The sequence below is a fragment of the Galeopterus variegatus genome, unplaced genomic scaffold, assembly GCF_000696425.1.
Source record: "Galeopterus variegatus unplaced genomic scaffold, G_variegatus-3.0.2 Scaffold447, whole genome shotgun sequence".
NCBI lineage: Eukaryota > Metazoa > Chordata > Mammalia > Dermoptera > Cynocephalidae > Galeopterus > Galeopterus variegatus.
Window position 1 is genome coordinate 65,340 of NW_007726558.1, and position 18,176 is coordinate 83,515.

The following is an 18,176-nucleotide window of genomic DNA, read 5'->3' on the forward strand; positions in this document are numbered from 1 at the left end:
CCTCATCTTTTACTAGATCTTTTATCAAAAACACAGATCCCTTATTCCATTTAAAAAAATTCATAATCAGTTAATTCCTTCCTTCCCTTTGCCAGTGCCACTCTTCTCGCTCAGACCCTCTCCTCTAGATCACTGCAATAGTTTCCTAAATTGATTTTCCTGCTTATACTCTCTCCCTGATCTAATTCATCCTACAACCGCAGCCAGTATAAGATTCTTAAAACAAAATTATACTCATGTTGCTTGCATGACCAAAAACCTTCAACAGTCCTCCAGGGCAAATAGAATTCAATACAAACTCCTGAGCCTAGTACACCAAAATATGGCCTCAACTGGCGTGATCCTATATTGACTTTTACTACCCTTTGAAGTAATGCAAATTCTGGCCAAACTGTATCCCAAACATCCTCCATGCTTTCTACCCTTGGGGCCACTGACCTCCATTTGAAAGGTCCATTTCTCCATTTCTATCTGCCAAACACTTTGCCTATTTTTGAATGACTATCTCAAATTGGAAGGGCAACGTTCTTCCACAAAGGCAATTCCCACACATAAACATTACAGTATGTAAAAAATTCTACTTGTATAAGAGTATTGTGTATTCTTATCTTAGCATCCCAATTGTAAGCTGCAAAAGGGCAGAAAGCATATCTTATTGTCTCTGTAGTCCTGTTGCACACAGCATAGTGCCTGACATATAGTTGGCACTCACCAAATAGTGGCTTATTCGAACTGAAGCCAATGCAAGTCCCATGTCAGCAGGAGTCCCAGTGAAGGACCCCCCCAAAAAAAAAATAAGGTAATGGAATATCTCAAGGGAAAAAAAGTAAATCTGATCCTGATCTACCAAAGTAACTCTGATCCTGATCTACCAAATACAACAGTAGTTTAATGCTATCCTAGTGTGAAATCTGGAATCAGAAACTTGGAATTGAAAGGGATTCTGGCAATCACTGAGTAGTACTTCTCCTACACACAGGGGAACTGAGGCCAATAAAGATGTATCTTTTTTTTTTTTTAAGAATATACATTTAGTCTGGCAGTACTACAAGGATACTCATTTGAATATGCCATGTTTTTTTCCCACAACTCTGCCTTTGCAATAATAAAGAATATTTATTACATGATCTCATTGAAGTATTCAAGGAAGAATACAGAACATTAGAAAAACACACTGTGACTTTTTCTTAAAGAAAAAGATTAAAAAATGTATTGATACACAGTCAGAAATTATCCTCCTGGTAATTTCAAATTACATGACATAAACATGCAAAATAAACCATAAACCACATGGGAAAATAATATTATGATCATTTTGATTAAAATGTTTATATGTGCATGTAAGAATATAGTATCCAATTCTGGATTTGGGGGTTGATTTGATCTGGTTTCCTATGTTTGGTAATCCATGTTTTCTATTTTTCTTTCAATAATATTTGCTTATATTACAACTTCAGGAAAAGTGCTAAGATTATCCAAGGGTGAGCTACAGTTTTAGATGATGGTAAAACATTAACAAGTCAGCTTGTCTGCCTTTAATAAATGATGGATAAGAAATGTTTCATTAGGGGTAAAATAATTCATTAACAGTCTGTTTGAGAAATGATAAGAAAAAAATCTGAGTATGACCTTTTTGGGTAGATACAGAAAGAATAAAGATACATATCTTCTAATAATTTTTTTTCTCTTTTTTATAATTACTATATTTATCCTCACACAATGTAATCATTTTTTATGGCCCTTTACTAGTTTCTCACTACTCCCCCTCCCCCCACTTTTCTCTCCTCTGGTGGCCTCAGTTCTGTTCTCTCCTTTTGAAAGTTCAACGGATTACTGTGATTGTTGTATCTTTCTTTTTTCCTTTTATTTATTTATTTTTTTAGATCCCACCTATGAGTGAGGACATGCAGTATTTCTCTTTCTGTGCCTGGCTTATTTCACTTAACATAATTTTCTCTAAGTTCATCCTCATTACTGCTAATGGCAAAATTTCAATCTTTTTATGGAAAAATAGTAATCCATTGTGTGTATATATTACATTTTCCTATCCAGTCATTCATCAGTGGGCATTTAGGTTGGTTCCAACTCTTGGCTACTGTAAATAGAGCTGCAATAAACATGGGAGTGCAGGTATACCTTTGACATGATGATTTTCATTCCTTTGGATATATACTCAGCAGTGGGATTGCTGGATAATATGGCAGTTCTATTTGTAGTTGTCTGAGGAACCTCCATATTGTTTTCCATAAATGGCTGCACTAATTTACAGTACCACCAACAGTGTAAGAAGTTTCCCCCTTCTCCACATCCTCTGTCTTTTTTATTATGGACAGTCTAAATGGTGTGAGATGATATCTCAATGTGTTTTGATTTGCATTTCCCTAATCCTTAGTGATTTTGAGCATTTTTCAAGTGTCTGTTGGCCATTTGTATATCTTCCTTTGAGAAATACCTACTTAGCTCCTTTGCCCATTTTTTAATCGGGTTACTTGGTTTTTTACTGTTAAATTGTTTGAGTTCCTTGTGTATTCTGGATATTAATCCCTTGTAGAATGCATAGCTTGCAAATATTTTCTCCCATTCTGTAGGTTGTCTTTTTGCCAGTTAATTCTTCCCTTTGCTGTGCAGAAGCTTTTTAGTTTGATATACTCCCATTCGTTTATTTTTTCTCTTGTTGCCTGTGCTTTTGCTGTCTTATTCATAAAGTCTTTCCCCAGTTCTACTTCCTGGAATGTTTCCCTTATGTTTTCTATTAGCAGTTTTACAGTTTTGGGTCTTATATTTAAGTCTTTAATCCATTTTGAATTGATTTTGGTATATGGCGAGAGATATAGGTCTAGTTTCATTCTTCTACATATAGATATCCAGTTTTCCCAGCACCATTTATTGAAGAGGCAGTCTTTTATCCAATGTACGTTCTTGGTATTTTTGTCAAAGATCAGTTGGCTGTAAATATGTGGATTGATTTCTGGGTTCTCTATTCTGTTCCATTGGTCTGAGCATCTGTTCTGATACCAGTACCATGCTGCTTTGATTACTATAGCTTTGTATTATAATTTGAAGTCAGGCAGTGTGACATCTCTGGCTTTATTCTTTTTGCTCAGGATTGCTTTAGCTATTTGGGATCTTTTGTTGTTCCATATGAATGTTAGGAGTGTTTTTTCTATTTCTGTAAAGAATGTCATTGGTATTTTGATGGTGACTGTACTTTACCTGCAGATAACTGTGGGTAGTACAGACATTTTCACAATGTTTATTCTTTCAGTTCAAGAACATAGAATGTCTTTCTATCTTTTTGTGTCCCCTTTATTTTCTCACAGCAGTGATAACAAGCAACAAGATTGAAGCAGTAATCAGCAGTTTCTCAACAAAGAAAAGCCCAGGACTGGGTGGCAGATGACCTTACTGCTGAATTCTTCCAAACTTTTAAAAGGAATTAATACCAATTCTCTTCAAACTATTCCAAAAAATTCAAACAGAGGCCATTCTCCCAAACTCATTCTACCACCCTGATACCAAAACCAGATAAAGATACAACAAAATAAAAGAAGATTACAGGCCAATATCTCTGATGAACATAGATGCAGAAATCCTCAACAAAATATTAGCAAACAGAATACAGCAACACATCAAAAAAATTATACACCATGATCAAGTGGGATTCATCCCAGGGATGCGAGGATGGTTCCATATACACAAGTTAATAAATGTGATATACCACATCAACAAAATCAAGGACAAAACCCATATGATTATCTCAATAGATACAGCAAAAGCATTTGACAAAATTCAACATTCCTTCATGATAAAGACTTTCAGCAAATTAGGTACAGATGGAAAGTATCTCAAAACAATGAAAGCCATATTTGAAAAACCCTCTGCCAATATCATCCTGAATGGTTTATTCTTTCAATCCAAGCTTTCAGCCTTTCCCTTAAGAACAGGAACAAGACAAGGATGCTTACTACCAACACTCCTATTTAACACAGAATTGGAGGTACTAGCCAGAGTAATCAGGAAAGAGAAAGAAATAAAGGGCATCGTGGTTAGAAAAGACTAAGTCAAACTGTCCTTGCTTGCAGATGACATGATCCTATATATAGAAAAACCTAAAGACTCTACCAAAAAACTCATAGAACTGATAATTTTGGTAAAGTTGCAGGATACAAAAATCAACATGAAAAATCAGTAGCATTTTAATACTCCAATAACAAACTAGGAGAAAAAGAAATCAAGAAAGCAAGCCTGTTTATAATAGTCACCACAAAAGTAAAATACCTAGGAATCAACTTAACCGAGGAGGTGAAAGAAAGAAGCAAGGTCACACCATGAATTAGTCAAGGAGCTGGCTAAAGAACTCAGGGCTCCTGAATTCCAGCTCACAGTTTTAACTGCAAGTGCTACTATCACACCTGCTGAGACAAGATATGGAGAAAGCCTTGCAATAGGAAACTGCCACAGTTTCCAAGGCATAGCTGGCAATGGGAAGCAAGGACAGGCTTTCTGAACATACCTCTTGTAACTGGGACTCTTTCTTTTTGGAAGACAGATGTAAGTGCCGGTCCAGCAAAGAATAAAACCTCTCACCATCTTTTTCAAATTTCTTTTTCCGCTCCTAGACATGGGAGAGAAGGCATAGATTAAATGTCCGTAGTTTTAATTCTGTCTTTTTAGAGATAAGGATGAAAGGAGACAGTGTCAAGTTTCATATGGTCAATCCCGCTATGTCCTGGGAAGGGGAAAAAAAAGCAACAGAGAATTTGCTTTTGTATTGGTCTCAGCAGTTTCAAATTCCTCAAATATAAACCCAAACCATTCCGCCTAAAGAAAGAGCAGTTCCTACTGGTACAGCTGAAGGCTCTGGGAGCTGCTGCTCAAAGAATGACATTTAGGGCCTACAAAATAGTTACCTTTTCTTTACTTCAATAATTTTCCCATGAATTGACCACTCATTCAAATTTTTTTAAAAAGGGAGAAGGAACACAAAAGTGAATTAAATATATGTCTTAAACAGGCTAATCTACAATGCATTTAGACAGCCTAATAATAAGTAAAACATTTCTAAGGCAATAGGAACCTGGGATTGCCTCTTTGAGTGAATTATTTGATATTATTTAAGCATTTCACTGCTGCATATTATAAGCTGATGTTAACTATGAGGGGAAAATCCTGGAAGGTTTAGCCGGAAAGCAAGAGCTTTATGGGGGATAGAAGAATCAGACTTCACTCTCTTTGAGTACAAAATTTAATTAACTTCTCTGATGCTCAGCACAACTGGAAATCACACAGCCTCCAAAGTAGTACTTAACAATGCTCGTTTGTCACAGACTAATGCTGACACTCTGCAATCCCCTCAGCACCATGCTGGGAAATCCATGTAAACCGCTTGTATTGTCTCATAGGAAATCCAAACTCACTGAGCATCTACAATGTACCAGATACCAGGAGGGGCACAGCAAGGGACATACAGGTAACAAGAAAAAAGAAAATCTCACCCATGGTTTATTGGTAGAGGCAATCTGTTCCTGGGTAGAAGCTAGGACAGAGTTGAGTGATCTCTTTACCAGAATAATTTTGTTTTGTTTTGTTTTGTTTTTAATGGACAGAAGGAAGTATGGAAGAAGCTAACATTAGCTGAGACCTACAGTAGGCCAGGCACTGTGATAGGCTTAAAACCCATTGTCTCATTTAGTCTTCACAGCCCTGAGAAGCAGAAATTGTAAAGGACATTAAGGTTCAAATGAGGTATACCAACTTGTCCAAGGTCAAATAATATACATGTCTATCTGACTCTTTCCACAAGGTCAAATATAACCCAGATGATCATGGGAGAAATAACAGTCAGGGGGCTTATAAATAATTGGGGAGTCTTATGAATAAAGCTCAAATAGACATAGAGTCCTAGCCCTAACTCAGTTACCAAAATACAGAAGTTGGAGATTTTCACACAAAACAGAGGCAGGTCAAACTGTTCCTCTAGATGCTGAATCTATTTAAAGTGACAATTATTTGAAGAAAGCGTGGGAGCCAGAAAACCTTACTTAGTGCTTTCTCCAGGAACAGATAAAGTTTTGTGGGCCACTTTCCCCTCCATTTCCACTGTTTAAATAAAAACTGTGAAATACAATTCACGTATCATAAAATTCACCCTTCTAAAGTGTATAATTCAGTGGTTTTTAGTATATTCTCAAAGCTGTGCAAGCATCACTGCTATCTAATTTCAAAATATTTCCATCACCCTATGAAGAAATCCCATACATATCGGCAGTCACTCCTCACTCCTCCCTCCGCCCACCCTCAACAAGTCACAATCTGGGGCCGGCCAGTTAGCTCAGTTTGTTAGATCACCACCTTGTAACACCAAGGGTCAAGGGTTCGGATTCCTGTACCAGCCAGCTGCCAAAAACAAACAAAACAAAAAATCCAAAGCAGTCACAATCTACTTCCTGTCTCAATGGATTTTCCCATTCTAGGTGATTCATATAACTGGAATCATGGAAAATCGCCTTTTGTGACTGGCTTCTTACACTTAGCATAATGTTTTCAAGTTTATGACTGAATAATATTTGATTGTATGGACATATTACATTTTCTTTATGAATTCATCAATTGATGAACATTTGGGTTACATCTATTTTTTGGCTATTATGAATATTGTTGCTAGAAACATTTATATGCAGGATTTTCTGTAGTTAAGTTTTCATTTCTCTTGGGCATATACCTAGGAGTGGAAGTCCTGGATCATATGTAACTCTATGTTTAACCTTTTGAGGAAGTGCCAAACTTTTCCAAAATGGATTCCCAATAGCAATATTCCCAATAGCAGTGAGTGAGAGTTCCAGTTTCTCCACATCCTTACCAATACTTATTATCTATTGTTTTTATTATAACCAACCTAGTGAAAGCGAACTGGTACCTCACTGAAGTTTGATTTTCATTGTCTTAATGACTAATGATATTGAATGTCTTTTCCTGTGCTTAAGGCCTCTTTGTATATATCCTTTGGGGAAATGTTTACTGAATTCTTTTTCCACTTTTAAATTGAGTTTACTTATCTTTTTATTACTGAGTTGTAAGAATTAATTATATATTCAGAATACTAACTTTACAAGTATTTTCCTCCACTTCTCTGGGTTGTCTTGGCACTTTCTTCATAGTATCCTTTGAAGCGTAAAAGTTTTTAATTTTGTAAAGTCCAATTGTCTTAATTTTTATTTGGTTGCTTGTGCTTTTGGTGCCATATCTAGGAAACTTTGCCTAATCTAATGTCATAAAGATTTACACCTATATTTTCTTCTCAGAGTTTTATATTTTACAGCTTTAGCTTATACATTTATACTGAGTTAATTTTTGAGCACGGTATGAAGTACGGCTCCAATTTCATTCTTCTGCATGTGGATGTCCAGTAATCTCAGCACCATTTATTCAAAAGACTATTCTTTCCACTTAACTGTTTTGACATCTTTGCAAAATATCAATATATACATTTATTTCTGGACTCTCAGTTCTATTCTATTGATCTATATGTCTATCCTTTTATCAGCACCATACTGTCTTAATCACTATAGCATTCTAGTAAGTTTTGAAATTTAAAAATTTGTCTTTGTCAAGATTTTTTTCTTTTTTGCTGTTCTGGTACACTCCATATTTATATGTATTTTAGGATCACCTTATCATTTGTGCAAAATGGACAGCTGGAATTTTGATAAGGATTATACTGAAACTGTAAATCAATTTGATGAGTACTACCATCTTCACAATATTAAGTCTTCCAATTCATGAACATGGGTTTTGTTTCTATTTATTTAGGCCTTTTAAAATTTCTTTCAATAATATTTTATAGTTATTAGTGTACAATACAAGTCTTGCACATCTTTTGTTAAATTTATACCTAAGTATTTTAATCTTTTTGATACTATTGTAAATGGGATTGTTTTAATTTAATTTTTAGATTGTTCATTAATGGTGGATAGAAATACCATTTATTTTTGTATATTGATCTAGTATGCTGCAACTTTGTTGAACTTGCTTATTAGTTCTAATTGTGAGTGTATGTGCATGTGTATGCGTGTGTTCCTTAGGATTTTCTATATATGAGATGAAGTTATCTGCAAATTAAGGATAATTTTACTTCTTCCTTTCCAATTGTGGCTAATTATCCTGACTAGAACCTCCAGTACAATAATGAATAGAAGTGAAGAGAGTAGATATCTTTGTCTTGTTCTTGGTCTTAGAGGGAATTATTTTAGTCTTTTACTATTAAGTATGATACTAGCTGTGGGTTTTCATAGCTGCCATTAATCAAGTTGAAGAAGTTCCCTTCTATTCCTAGTTTGTTCAGTGTTTTTATCATGAAATGGTGTTGGAGTCTGTCAAATGCTGTTTCTATGTCTATTGAGATGTGCAAGTGTTTTTTGTCCCTTAATCTATAGATATAGTGTACTGATTGCATTGACTGATATTTCTGATGCTAAATCAACCATGAATTCCTAGGATAAATCTCACTTGGTTATGGTATGCCACTGTTTTTATATATTGTTGGATGTGGTTTGCTTGCATTTTGTTGAAGAATTCTGCATCTATATTCATAAGGGATATTGGTCTATAGTGTGGATCTCTTGTTATATCTTTGGTTTTGCTATCAGGATAATATTTGTCTCATAGAATGAGTTGGGAGGTGTTTCATCTTCTTTTATTTTTGGAACATTTTGGGAAGGGCTGTGTTAATTTACTAAGCATTTGGTAGAATTCAACAATGAAGTCATCTGGTCCTGGGCTTTTCTTTCTGGCAAGCTTTTTGATTAATAAGTCAATGGCTTACTTTTTATAGGTCTATTCAGATTTTCTATTTCTTCATGAGTCTACTTACATTTAATTCCATCACATTCAGCAAGCAGTGACCTCAGCCTACTACTTCTGAGCCATCCCAACATTGGTTAAAAAGAATTTTCATACCAGGGTCAACTTGACTGTAAGTGTCAAATGTAGCAGAGGTTCTAATCAAGAGTCACTTTCCATCCTCAGCTCAAAATGCTACATCAAGACAGTTGTCAGACTGATGAAGAAAAGGAAGGAACTTTCGTTTCTTGAGAACACACATTTGCCAAAGAGTATGAGATTCTTTATTATACATTACTTAATTGAAATCTTCACATTAACTCTGAATGCTAGGCTTAACTTCAAAAAAATTTTTATGTCATAATATTTTATACAGTTCTATAAAGAATCAGACACTGAAAAGAGGAAATAGAGCCTGGGAACTAGGTTGCAGCATCACACTCATGATGCTCAAATGATCACTTAAGTAGCATTTCAAGTTTAAGAAAACTTTATTATAAAGTTTTCCTTTAATCAAATAAGCATCTAGTTCTATGCAGTTGGTTAAGACAAGCAGCAATTCCCAGCCCTTTTTCTCCTATTTTTGCCTTCCCCAGAAGCAACCACTTTCATTTCTTTAAGCCAATTCTTCTAGTATTTATGTCCATATCTCTAACATCTCAGAATAAAATTTTTAAATTGTTATTTCTTAATTTTTATGCATTATCTATTATTTTCCCAATATGGAAGATAAGGATTTAGATCTCTTTCCTCTTCCTGTACCATTATTACCATCAGCACCAGTACCACTTCTCCCCTACACACACACTTCCCTTCTTCTCATACTCCTAATATACATTTATTGTAATTTTGGTTTGACCTATATTCAGTATTTACATTATTATTACTATCTAAACACTATTAATAGCTGATCCATACAGTAGACTATAATTAATCTGACTTCCCTGTACAACTTTTCATATTCCCTAATGTTAATAATTGCCTTTTTGTTTTGCTTTGGTTGATTGTTTAGTTTTCAATGTATGTAGCACTGATTTAATCTCTACCTCTCTTCCAGTTCTCTAAATTTCCTTTCAATATGTTTATTCATATCACTTATCAACCAGAAACTTCTGGCAGTTCTAATCTGGATTTGTTGCATTCTATGCATATGTGCCCAGTTGTCATTTTGGGATCTCCTATCACCATCACCCTGGGGATTCTCTTTTATGTTGGTACTCTTTTTTTTTTTTCTTTTTTTCAATATTCCTTGTTTTCATTTTTCTTGCTTTGTAATGATGAAGCCCATTCACCTGTAGCTTCCTGAAAAAGAGTATATGTGAGTTTTTGAGACCTTGCACATTTAAAATTTCTTTATTTATGCTCCTATTTAACTAATAGTTTGGCTAGATACAGAATGCTAGGTTTGTGGGCTCCTGTCTTAGTTCCAGAGATTCTGAAATTTCCTGACGTTGTCCTTAGGTAAAAAATCTACCTCCATCCAATGTGGTGGATCCCTAGGTAGACCCTTTCAGTGTTTTAAGCTCAGACCTTATAGTTCTGGGAAAATCCTTTCAATTGTTTCATGTATAAATTTCTTCCTACTATTTTATCTTTATGAAATTCCTTTATTTGGAACTACTTTACTTTTCTATTTTCTCTCTAATTTTCTACTTCTTTCTCTTTTTGACCTACTTTCAAAAATTTTTTAAACTTTATCTTCCACACTTTCTACTGAGCTTTTCATTACTATTATCATATTTTTAATTTCCAAAAGTTCATCTTTGTTCTCTTCTAATAGCATTCTATTATTTCACAGATGCAGTCTCCTCTCACCTATCTGAAAATATAAAAATTATATATTTTAAGTATTCAACTCTCTCTATTTCCTTCTACTTGTTTTTGATCTGTTTATTTCAGTCTCTTTCATGAACAAGTACTTGCGTGACTGTGGGGAATTTCCTATGACTACTGAAGAGCAGGGGCTAAAAAGCTGACTCAAACCTCCAATTATATTTTGTAATTGTCAAATGTGTCACTTTGGGTTTCATTTGTTTTTCATTTGGCTTCATTTGGCTGATTCATTTTTGGGGAGAAATTGATACATTTAAATCTTTCTTTTTCTTAGTCCTACCCTCTGCTCCCATTTCCAGAAGTTTCCGTTGCTGCCAATTTTTGAGTCTTGAGGATTCCCCACTATAATCAGGATTGTTCTTGGCTTTCCCCACTGCCATCTTAGGATCTGGCTTTCCCGGGTCTGGTAACTAATATGTCACTCGTCCACATTTGTACTCCAGTTTGCAAAATTCTGTTGTCATTGCTTCTATTCATTCTGTTCTTGTGGGTCTTTATGTTTCATTTTAAAAGTCTATTTACAATAGTTTCAGTCAGGTTTCCTGATAAAGTATAATTCAATTCCCATGTTTGATCTATCATTTTTACCTGGATATTGGTTATCTTTTCTTACATTTTATTTTTATTTTAAAAATTAAGAAAATAATACATTTTTGAAATAAAATAAGTTCAAACAATTCAGAACTGTACAAGGTGTAAAAAGTGAAAGTCTTTCCATCCTCTCAAGCTCAGTGCATAGAAGTAACCACTGTTAAACATTTTGGAGGACTTACTTTCTGGGTGTGAGATAGGTTTTTAACTCCACTTTGCAAATGAGACAACTGAGGTTCAAACAGGTTAACAAATTTTCTGTAAGTGACACCGCAAGTGACCCTGAGCATTCAAATCATTTTAGACTAGAGTCTTGGGCCAAGGTAACCAGAGGCTAGAAAGAGAAATCTAGGCCTAAGACCCAAATCCGAACTCATGAAGAAAGAAGAATACCAGGTTTTTAAATGTCAGATTTTTAGCTATTCTCATGTGTCATGATATCACAAGCCAGTCTTTAAGTCTAAAAAAAGTTGAATTTGTGGTTTTCCCACTATTCCTTTCCACAACTGACAATTAATGGGAATTATGAATCTGAGAATGAAATATACTTTACCTGGGTCTGGAGATGCAGTGCTCATGTTTCCAACTTGGTTTCCTTGCCCTTAGCCTATTCTCTCTTATTAAACAGTCTAATCCTTTGCAGCCTTTGTAGTGTTGTGCTACTTGGCAATAAGTATTCTATGTGATCCAAACCAACGAGAATTCGGATATCATGGAAACTATCTTTTCCTCTTTAGAAATTAGTCAGAGAGGGGTCCCCACCTAACATTTACTATCTAATGCCAAAACATGTCCTGGAAATAAGGTCACTAGCTTTATGACAGATCACAGATCCACTTGGTAGACCAGCCACAGGCTACCCTTTCACAAAGAGCCTAAGAAAAAGATGAATGGATTCTCTCGTGTCTGGCAAATACAAACTACTATTCAAATTTTCTCTGGCAATAGCACCTTATTTCTGTTGCTCAATTTAAAAGTTTCCCAGAATTTGAATATCATGCAAAACTAGTCAATATGTCTTCTGGATGGTTAACACTCCATATCCCCCATGACAAAATGATAATAATGACTAAATGATCCTTAGCACCAATTCTTAAATCTCACAGGACAGGAATGTTCAAGGAAAACAGAGTTACAATATATACTGCAGCACCCTCTTCCCCTATCAGGAAGCATTTCCCCCGAGGCTGAAAATGAAAAAATAAAGAGAGATTTCCATTTCTAGAAGTATCATTTGATAAGATACACTGACTCTGGACTAAAAATATAAAATACGGATAAAATATTTTTTAATCTTTTAGAAGTCATTACTTTAGTGGTATAAAAGCAAGACCTGTGCAGAGCCCCCAAAACAAAGTGAAACAAGAAGACCAGGGCAGGGATTGTTTCTAAGGGTTTTTTCAGAACCCTGGAGACCTTGAACTTCCACCTAGATGATCATGTGGGGAGGAGATGACAGGACATAAAACAACCTTTGAGTTTTAACTTTCACTTTTTGGCCTTTAGTCTATCTGAAGTCCACCTCTGTTTGTGGTGATAGGTAGGAATCTGATTTCATATTTCTCTATACAGTGATTCAGTTTTCCCAAAATCACCTACCAACTTTTCCAATTCCCAATAATTGGAGTGCTATATTTACTTTATGTTAAATTACTATACGGTTTGTCTATGAGCTCTCTATTCTGTTCTACTAGTCTTGTGTTTGGGGGCCAATACCAGACTGTTTTTCACTCTGCTGACTTTGTAATATGTTATAGAACCTGGTAAGGAAAATCTCCCTTCTTTAACCTTCTTTGTTAAGGTTGACTCAGTTATTTGTGAACTTTAAGACTTCCAAATGAATATTAGGATAAAAACACAACTAAGTTTTAATTTATAGATTAGTTTGAGGAGAATTAACATCTGTACAATATTAAGACAACACATTTGAGAGCATAAAATGTCTCAAATTTATTTAGATTTTATTCACATTTCCTTCCATGCCCTTTACTAGACTTTAAATTTTTTTCCCATAGAGGTCTCATGTATACCTGTTAAAAATAACTTCTGCATATTTTATAGGTTTTATTGCTAATGTGAATGGTATTATTATTTATCACATTTACTGGTGAGTTATTGCAAGTGTTGAAAATAATATTGAGTTTTGTAGATGACTCTTATAATTGCCAATCTGGCTGAATTTTTTATTAAGCCTAATAAGTTTATTGAATCTGCTGATTTTTCTAGTTAGATGATCATATCATCTGCAAATAATGGCAATTTTATATCTTTCCTTCCCATCTTTAAGCATTTAGTTAATTTTAATTCTTATAGCCCTGGTCAGACCCCTGGCATTGGGTTAAATAGTAGTAGATGAATGGGCATACTTGCCTTTTTCCCTATCTTAAGATGAATGTTTTTAAAGTTTCTCCATATACCAGCTACCTGCAAAACAAACAAATGAAACTTCGCATTTAAGTATAATGTTTGCTATAGATTTTTGTCATATAACCATGATCAAGTTAAGAAATTTCCCTTCAAGTCTAGATTTCTTAAGATATGCACATGATTTTTCTCCTTTACACTAATAATGAAGTGAATTGCATTGACTGATTTCCACAGCTGATTCTTTTTTGGAGGGGCGGGGGGGATCTGAGATAAACTCTAATTGATCAAGTTACATTTTTTTATTACTGTTGGGTTCAGTTAGCTAATATTTTATTTAGGACTTTTTGCATGTATGTTCAAGTAAAATGGGCCTTTTGGTTTTTATTCTTACATTATCCTTATCCTATTTTGTAATCGATATTACAATAGCATTATAAAATATCCTGGATAGCTTTCACTCTTTTCCTATTTCCCGGAACAATTTGTATACCAGTAAAAGTTAATTATTCCCTTAAAGGTCTGGTAGTATTCACCAGTAAAGCCAACTACTATCACTTTTTGTGGGGGAGTGAAGGTGAGGAGAAGCCTTTGACTTCCTTTTCAATTTTTTAAATATGTATCAGTCTACTTGAAGTCTTATGCCAACATTTTTTTTTATATTTTTGTAGGAATTAATTTCAACTCCTTTTTAAAATGTATTATTAGCATATAGCTGTTTATAATTTTGTTTCTTTAAAAAATCTTTGTTGTGTCTGTAATATTTTACTTATTTTATTCTATATTCTCTGTTGTACTTATTTATTTGCATTTTCTATTTCCTTGATCAGTTCTGCCAGTGTATCTTGTTAATATTTTCAGTCATATGTTAATTTTTGGTTTTGCTAATAATCTCTACTTTTTTTATTGTTGTTATATTTATCGTATGTGGTTATAGTCATCGCTTAATTTCTTTAATTTCTGCCCTTAACTCTTACATGTCTGTCTGTTTTGTTACTTTGCGTAGGCTCTGTTGTTTCCAATTTCTTGACTTAAATGCTCATCACACTTGTTTTTAATCCTTCTTGTTTGTTGATCAACATATTTAAAGCAATAAACTTCCCCCGTACTTACTGCTGAAATGTGTTCATGTTTCACACATGTTGATATATAATGACTTCGTTATCTTCCAGTCTGAATGTATTTCATTTTTAAACCAAAAACTATTTAACATTGTTAGTTCCCAAACATGGAATTTTAAAATATTTTATTATTAATTTGTAATTTCACTGTCTTATGGTTGTACAACATAGTTTGTATGATATTCATTCTTAGAAATTTTTGAGGCTTCCTTTACAGCCTAATGTAGACTCTATTTTTTGTACATGTTCCCTAGGTACCCCCCCAAAAAACATATATTCTCTGTCTCACGGATACATAGCTCTGTATATTCTATGTATATTTACTAGCTCAAGCTTATTGTATTGTTAAGACTTTGATATTGCCATTTTTTTCTAAGCTATTTCTATCATTTTCTGAAAGGCACGTGATAAAAAGTTCCAATACAATTGCTCCTTTAACTATTTAATCCATTTCATGTGACATGAGGATATTTGTTATAGCATTATTAATAATAGCAAAATTGAATTTAAAAAACTGAAGACAGCCTAATTTATGATTCATTTCTGCAACGGAACATCATTAGTTGTTACAAATTGTAACAGAAAATTATATTTATTAACCTAGATGAATATCCATTAGATTGGTAAGTAGAAAAAAGTTACAAAGCAGAATGGTATATGTTCCTATTTATTGTATACAATTATGCACATATATATCTGATGAGAGTCTAGTATCCAGAATATCAAAAGAACTCTTACAACTCAACAGCAATAAGGCAAAAAAATAAAAGGGCAAAAGTTGAATAGAAATTTCTCCATATCTCCAGATATACAAATGGCCAATAAACACGTGAAAACATCCTCAACATCATTAGTCATTGGAAATGCAAGTCAAAAGCACAATGAGATGCCACTTAATGTCTACTAGGATTGCTATAATAAAAATATGGAAAATAACAAGCATCAAGAAAATGGAGAAATTTGAACCCTTTTGCACTGTCAAGGAAGTGGAGAAATTTGAACCCTTTTGCACTGCTGATGAAAATGTAAAACTCTGATATGCTACAACACCTTGGTAAACATTTTGTCATTTCCTCAAAATTTTAAGCATAGATTTACCACGTGACCCAGAAATTACCCTCCTAGGTATTCACCCAAAAGAATTGATAACAGGGACTCAGGTGGTCGCCAGTGTTCATTGCAGCATTCACAGTAGCCAAAAGGTGGAAAGAACCCAAATGTCCATCGATGGATGAATGGGCAAACAAAATGTGGTATAAACATAAAATGGAATATTTTTTCAGCCACAAAAAGGAAGGAAACTCTGATATGTGCTACAACACAGATAAACTCAGAAACATTATGCCAAGAGAAATAAGTCAGACACAAAAGTTTAAATATTGTATGATTCTACTTGTATGAAATATCTAGAATAGAAAAATTCTTAGAGACAGAAAGTAGATTAGTTTACCAGGGGCTGGGAGCAGTGAAGAATGGAGAGTTATTGCTTAATGGGTACAGAGTTTCTGCTTGGGGTGATGAGAGGGTTTTGAAAATATGTAGTGAAAATGGTTGTACATTATTTTTAATATAATCAATATTACTGAACTGTAAACCTAAAATAATTAAAATGGCAAACTTTATATATATATTAGCACAATAAAATAATTGCAGGCTCAGCAATTCGATCAGATAGACTCAAGTTTAATTCTGATTCTAACAATTACTAATTTTGTGAGATTTGAAATATTAACCTCACAAAGCTTTAGATTTCTTAATCTCTAAAACAGTCATAAAAATAACATAGTATCTTACTGTATTGCATGTGGATTAAATGAGGTAAGTGAATGTAATGTGCTTATCATTGTATGTATCTGTCCAATAAATGAAAACTATTATTATTACCAAAAAAAATAAATCAGTCACATCACTCCCCCATCTTAAAACCTTCCGGGGTTCCCTGCCACATTTAGGATCAAATCCACACTTCTTTTTTTTTTTTTTTAAAGATGACCGGTAAGGGGATCTTAACCCTTGACTTGGTGTTGTCAGCACCACGCTCACCCAGTGAGCCAACCGGCCATCCCTATATCGGATCCGAACCCGCGGCCTTGGTGTTATCAGCCCCGCACTCTCCCGAGTGAGCCACGGGCCGGCCCCACACTTCTTTTTTTTTTTTTTAAAGATGACCGGTAAGGGGATCTTAACCCTTGACTTGGTGTTGTCAGCACCACGCTCACCCAGTGAGCCAACCGGCCATCCCTATATCGGATCCGAACCCGCGGCCTTGGTGTTATCAGCACCGCACTCTCCCGAGTGAGCCACGGGCCGGCCCCACACTTCTTTTTTTTTTAACTTATTTTTTTAAATTATTTTTTATTATTTGCATATTCATTCTTACAAATCGTGATATATCTTTATGTCCTTTATCCAACCTATCACTTCCCAAACACCTTCCCTTCCTCCCACCCATCTCTAGTATCCTTACATTTGTTCTCTCCTTCTCAAAGTTCAACATGTTATTAGGATCTTTTCTTTCTTTCCTTCATTCCTTCTTTCTTCCCTCCTTCCCACCGCCCCTTCCTCTCTTTCTTCCTCCTTCACATCCTTCCCTTCCTAGCAGCCAGTTATGAGTAAGAAAATGTGGTATTGCTGTTTCTTTGCCTGGCTTATTTCACTTACCTAATTTTCTCCAGACTCATCCATGTTGTTGCAAATGGCAGAATTTCATTCTTTTTTGTGGCTGACTATATTCCACTGTGTACATATACCACATTTTCCTTATCTAATCATCTGTTGATAGACATTTAGGTTGGTTCCATACCTTGGCTATTGAGAGCAGAGCTGCAATAACCATAGGAGTGAAGGTATCCCTTCAACATGATGTTTTCCATTCCCCTGGATATATACCCAGAAGTAGGATTGTAGGTTCATAAGGTAGTTCTATCGCTAGTTGTTTGAGAAACCTCCGTACTGTTTTCCATAATGGCTGTGTTAATTTACAGTCCCACCAACAGTGTAGAAGAGTTCCCCTTTCCCCACATCCTTGCCAGCATTTGTTATTCTCGGTCTTTTTAATAATGACCAGTCTAACTGGGGTGAGATGATATCTCAGTGTGGTTTTCATTTGCATTTCTCTGATGACTAGTGATGCTGAGCATTTTGTCATGTACCTGTTGGCCGTTTGTAAGTCTTCCTTTGAAAAGTGTTTATTCATCTCCTCTGCACATTTTTTAATTGGATTATTTGGTTTATTGACTGTATAGTAGTTTCAATTCTTTGTATATTCTGGATATTAATTCCTTGTCAGATATATAGTTTACAAAAATTTTCTCCCATTCTGTAGGTTGTCTTTCCACTCTGTTAACTGTTTCCTTTGCTGTGCAGAAGCTTTTCACTTCTAAGCCAATATCCTTGATGAACACAGATGCAACAATCCTCAACAAAATA

At 34.7% G+C, this 18,176-nt stretch overlaps 1 protein-coding gene across 1 annotated transcript in view; it reads right to left on the bottom strand.

The window, feature by feature from the left end:
- Window positions 1-18,176, bottom strand: part of OPHN1 (oligophrenin 1) — a gene marked incomplete at its 3' end in the record, with an annotated part of 273,469 nt that overhangs the window by 31,755 nt on the left and 223,538 nt on the right. Inside the window, exon 6 of the mRNA XM_008568858.1 lies at window positions 4,514-4,615. Coding sequence (XP_008567080.1) covers window positions 4,514-4,615 — 102 coding nt within the window. The remainder of the gene's footprint in view (window positions 1-4,513; window positions 4,616-18,176) is intronic.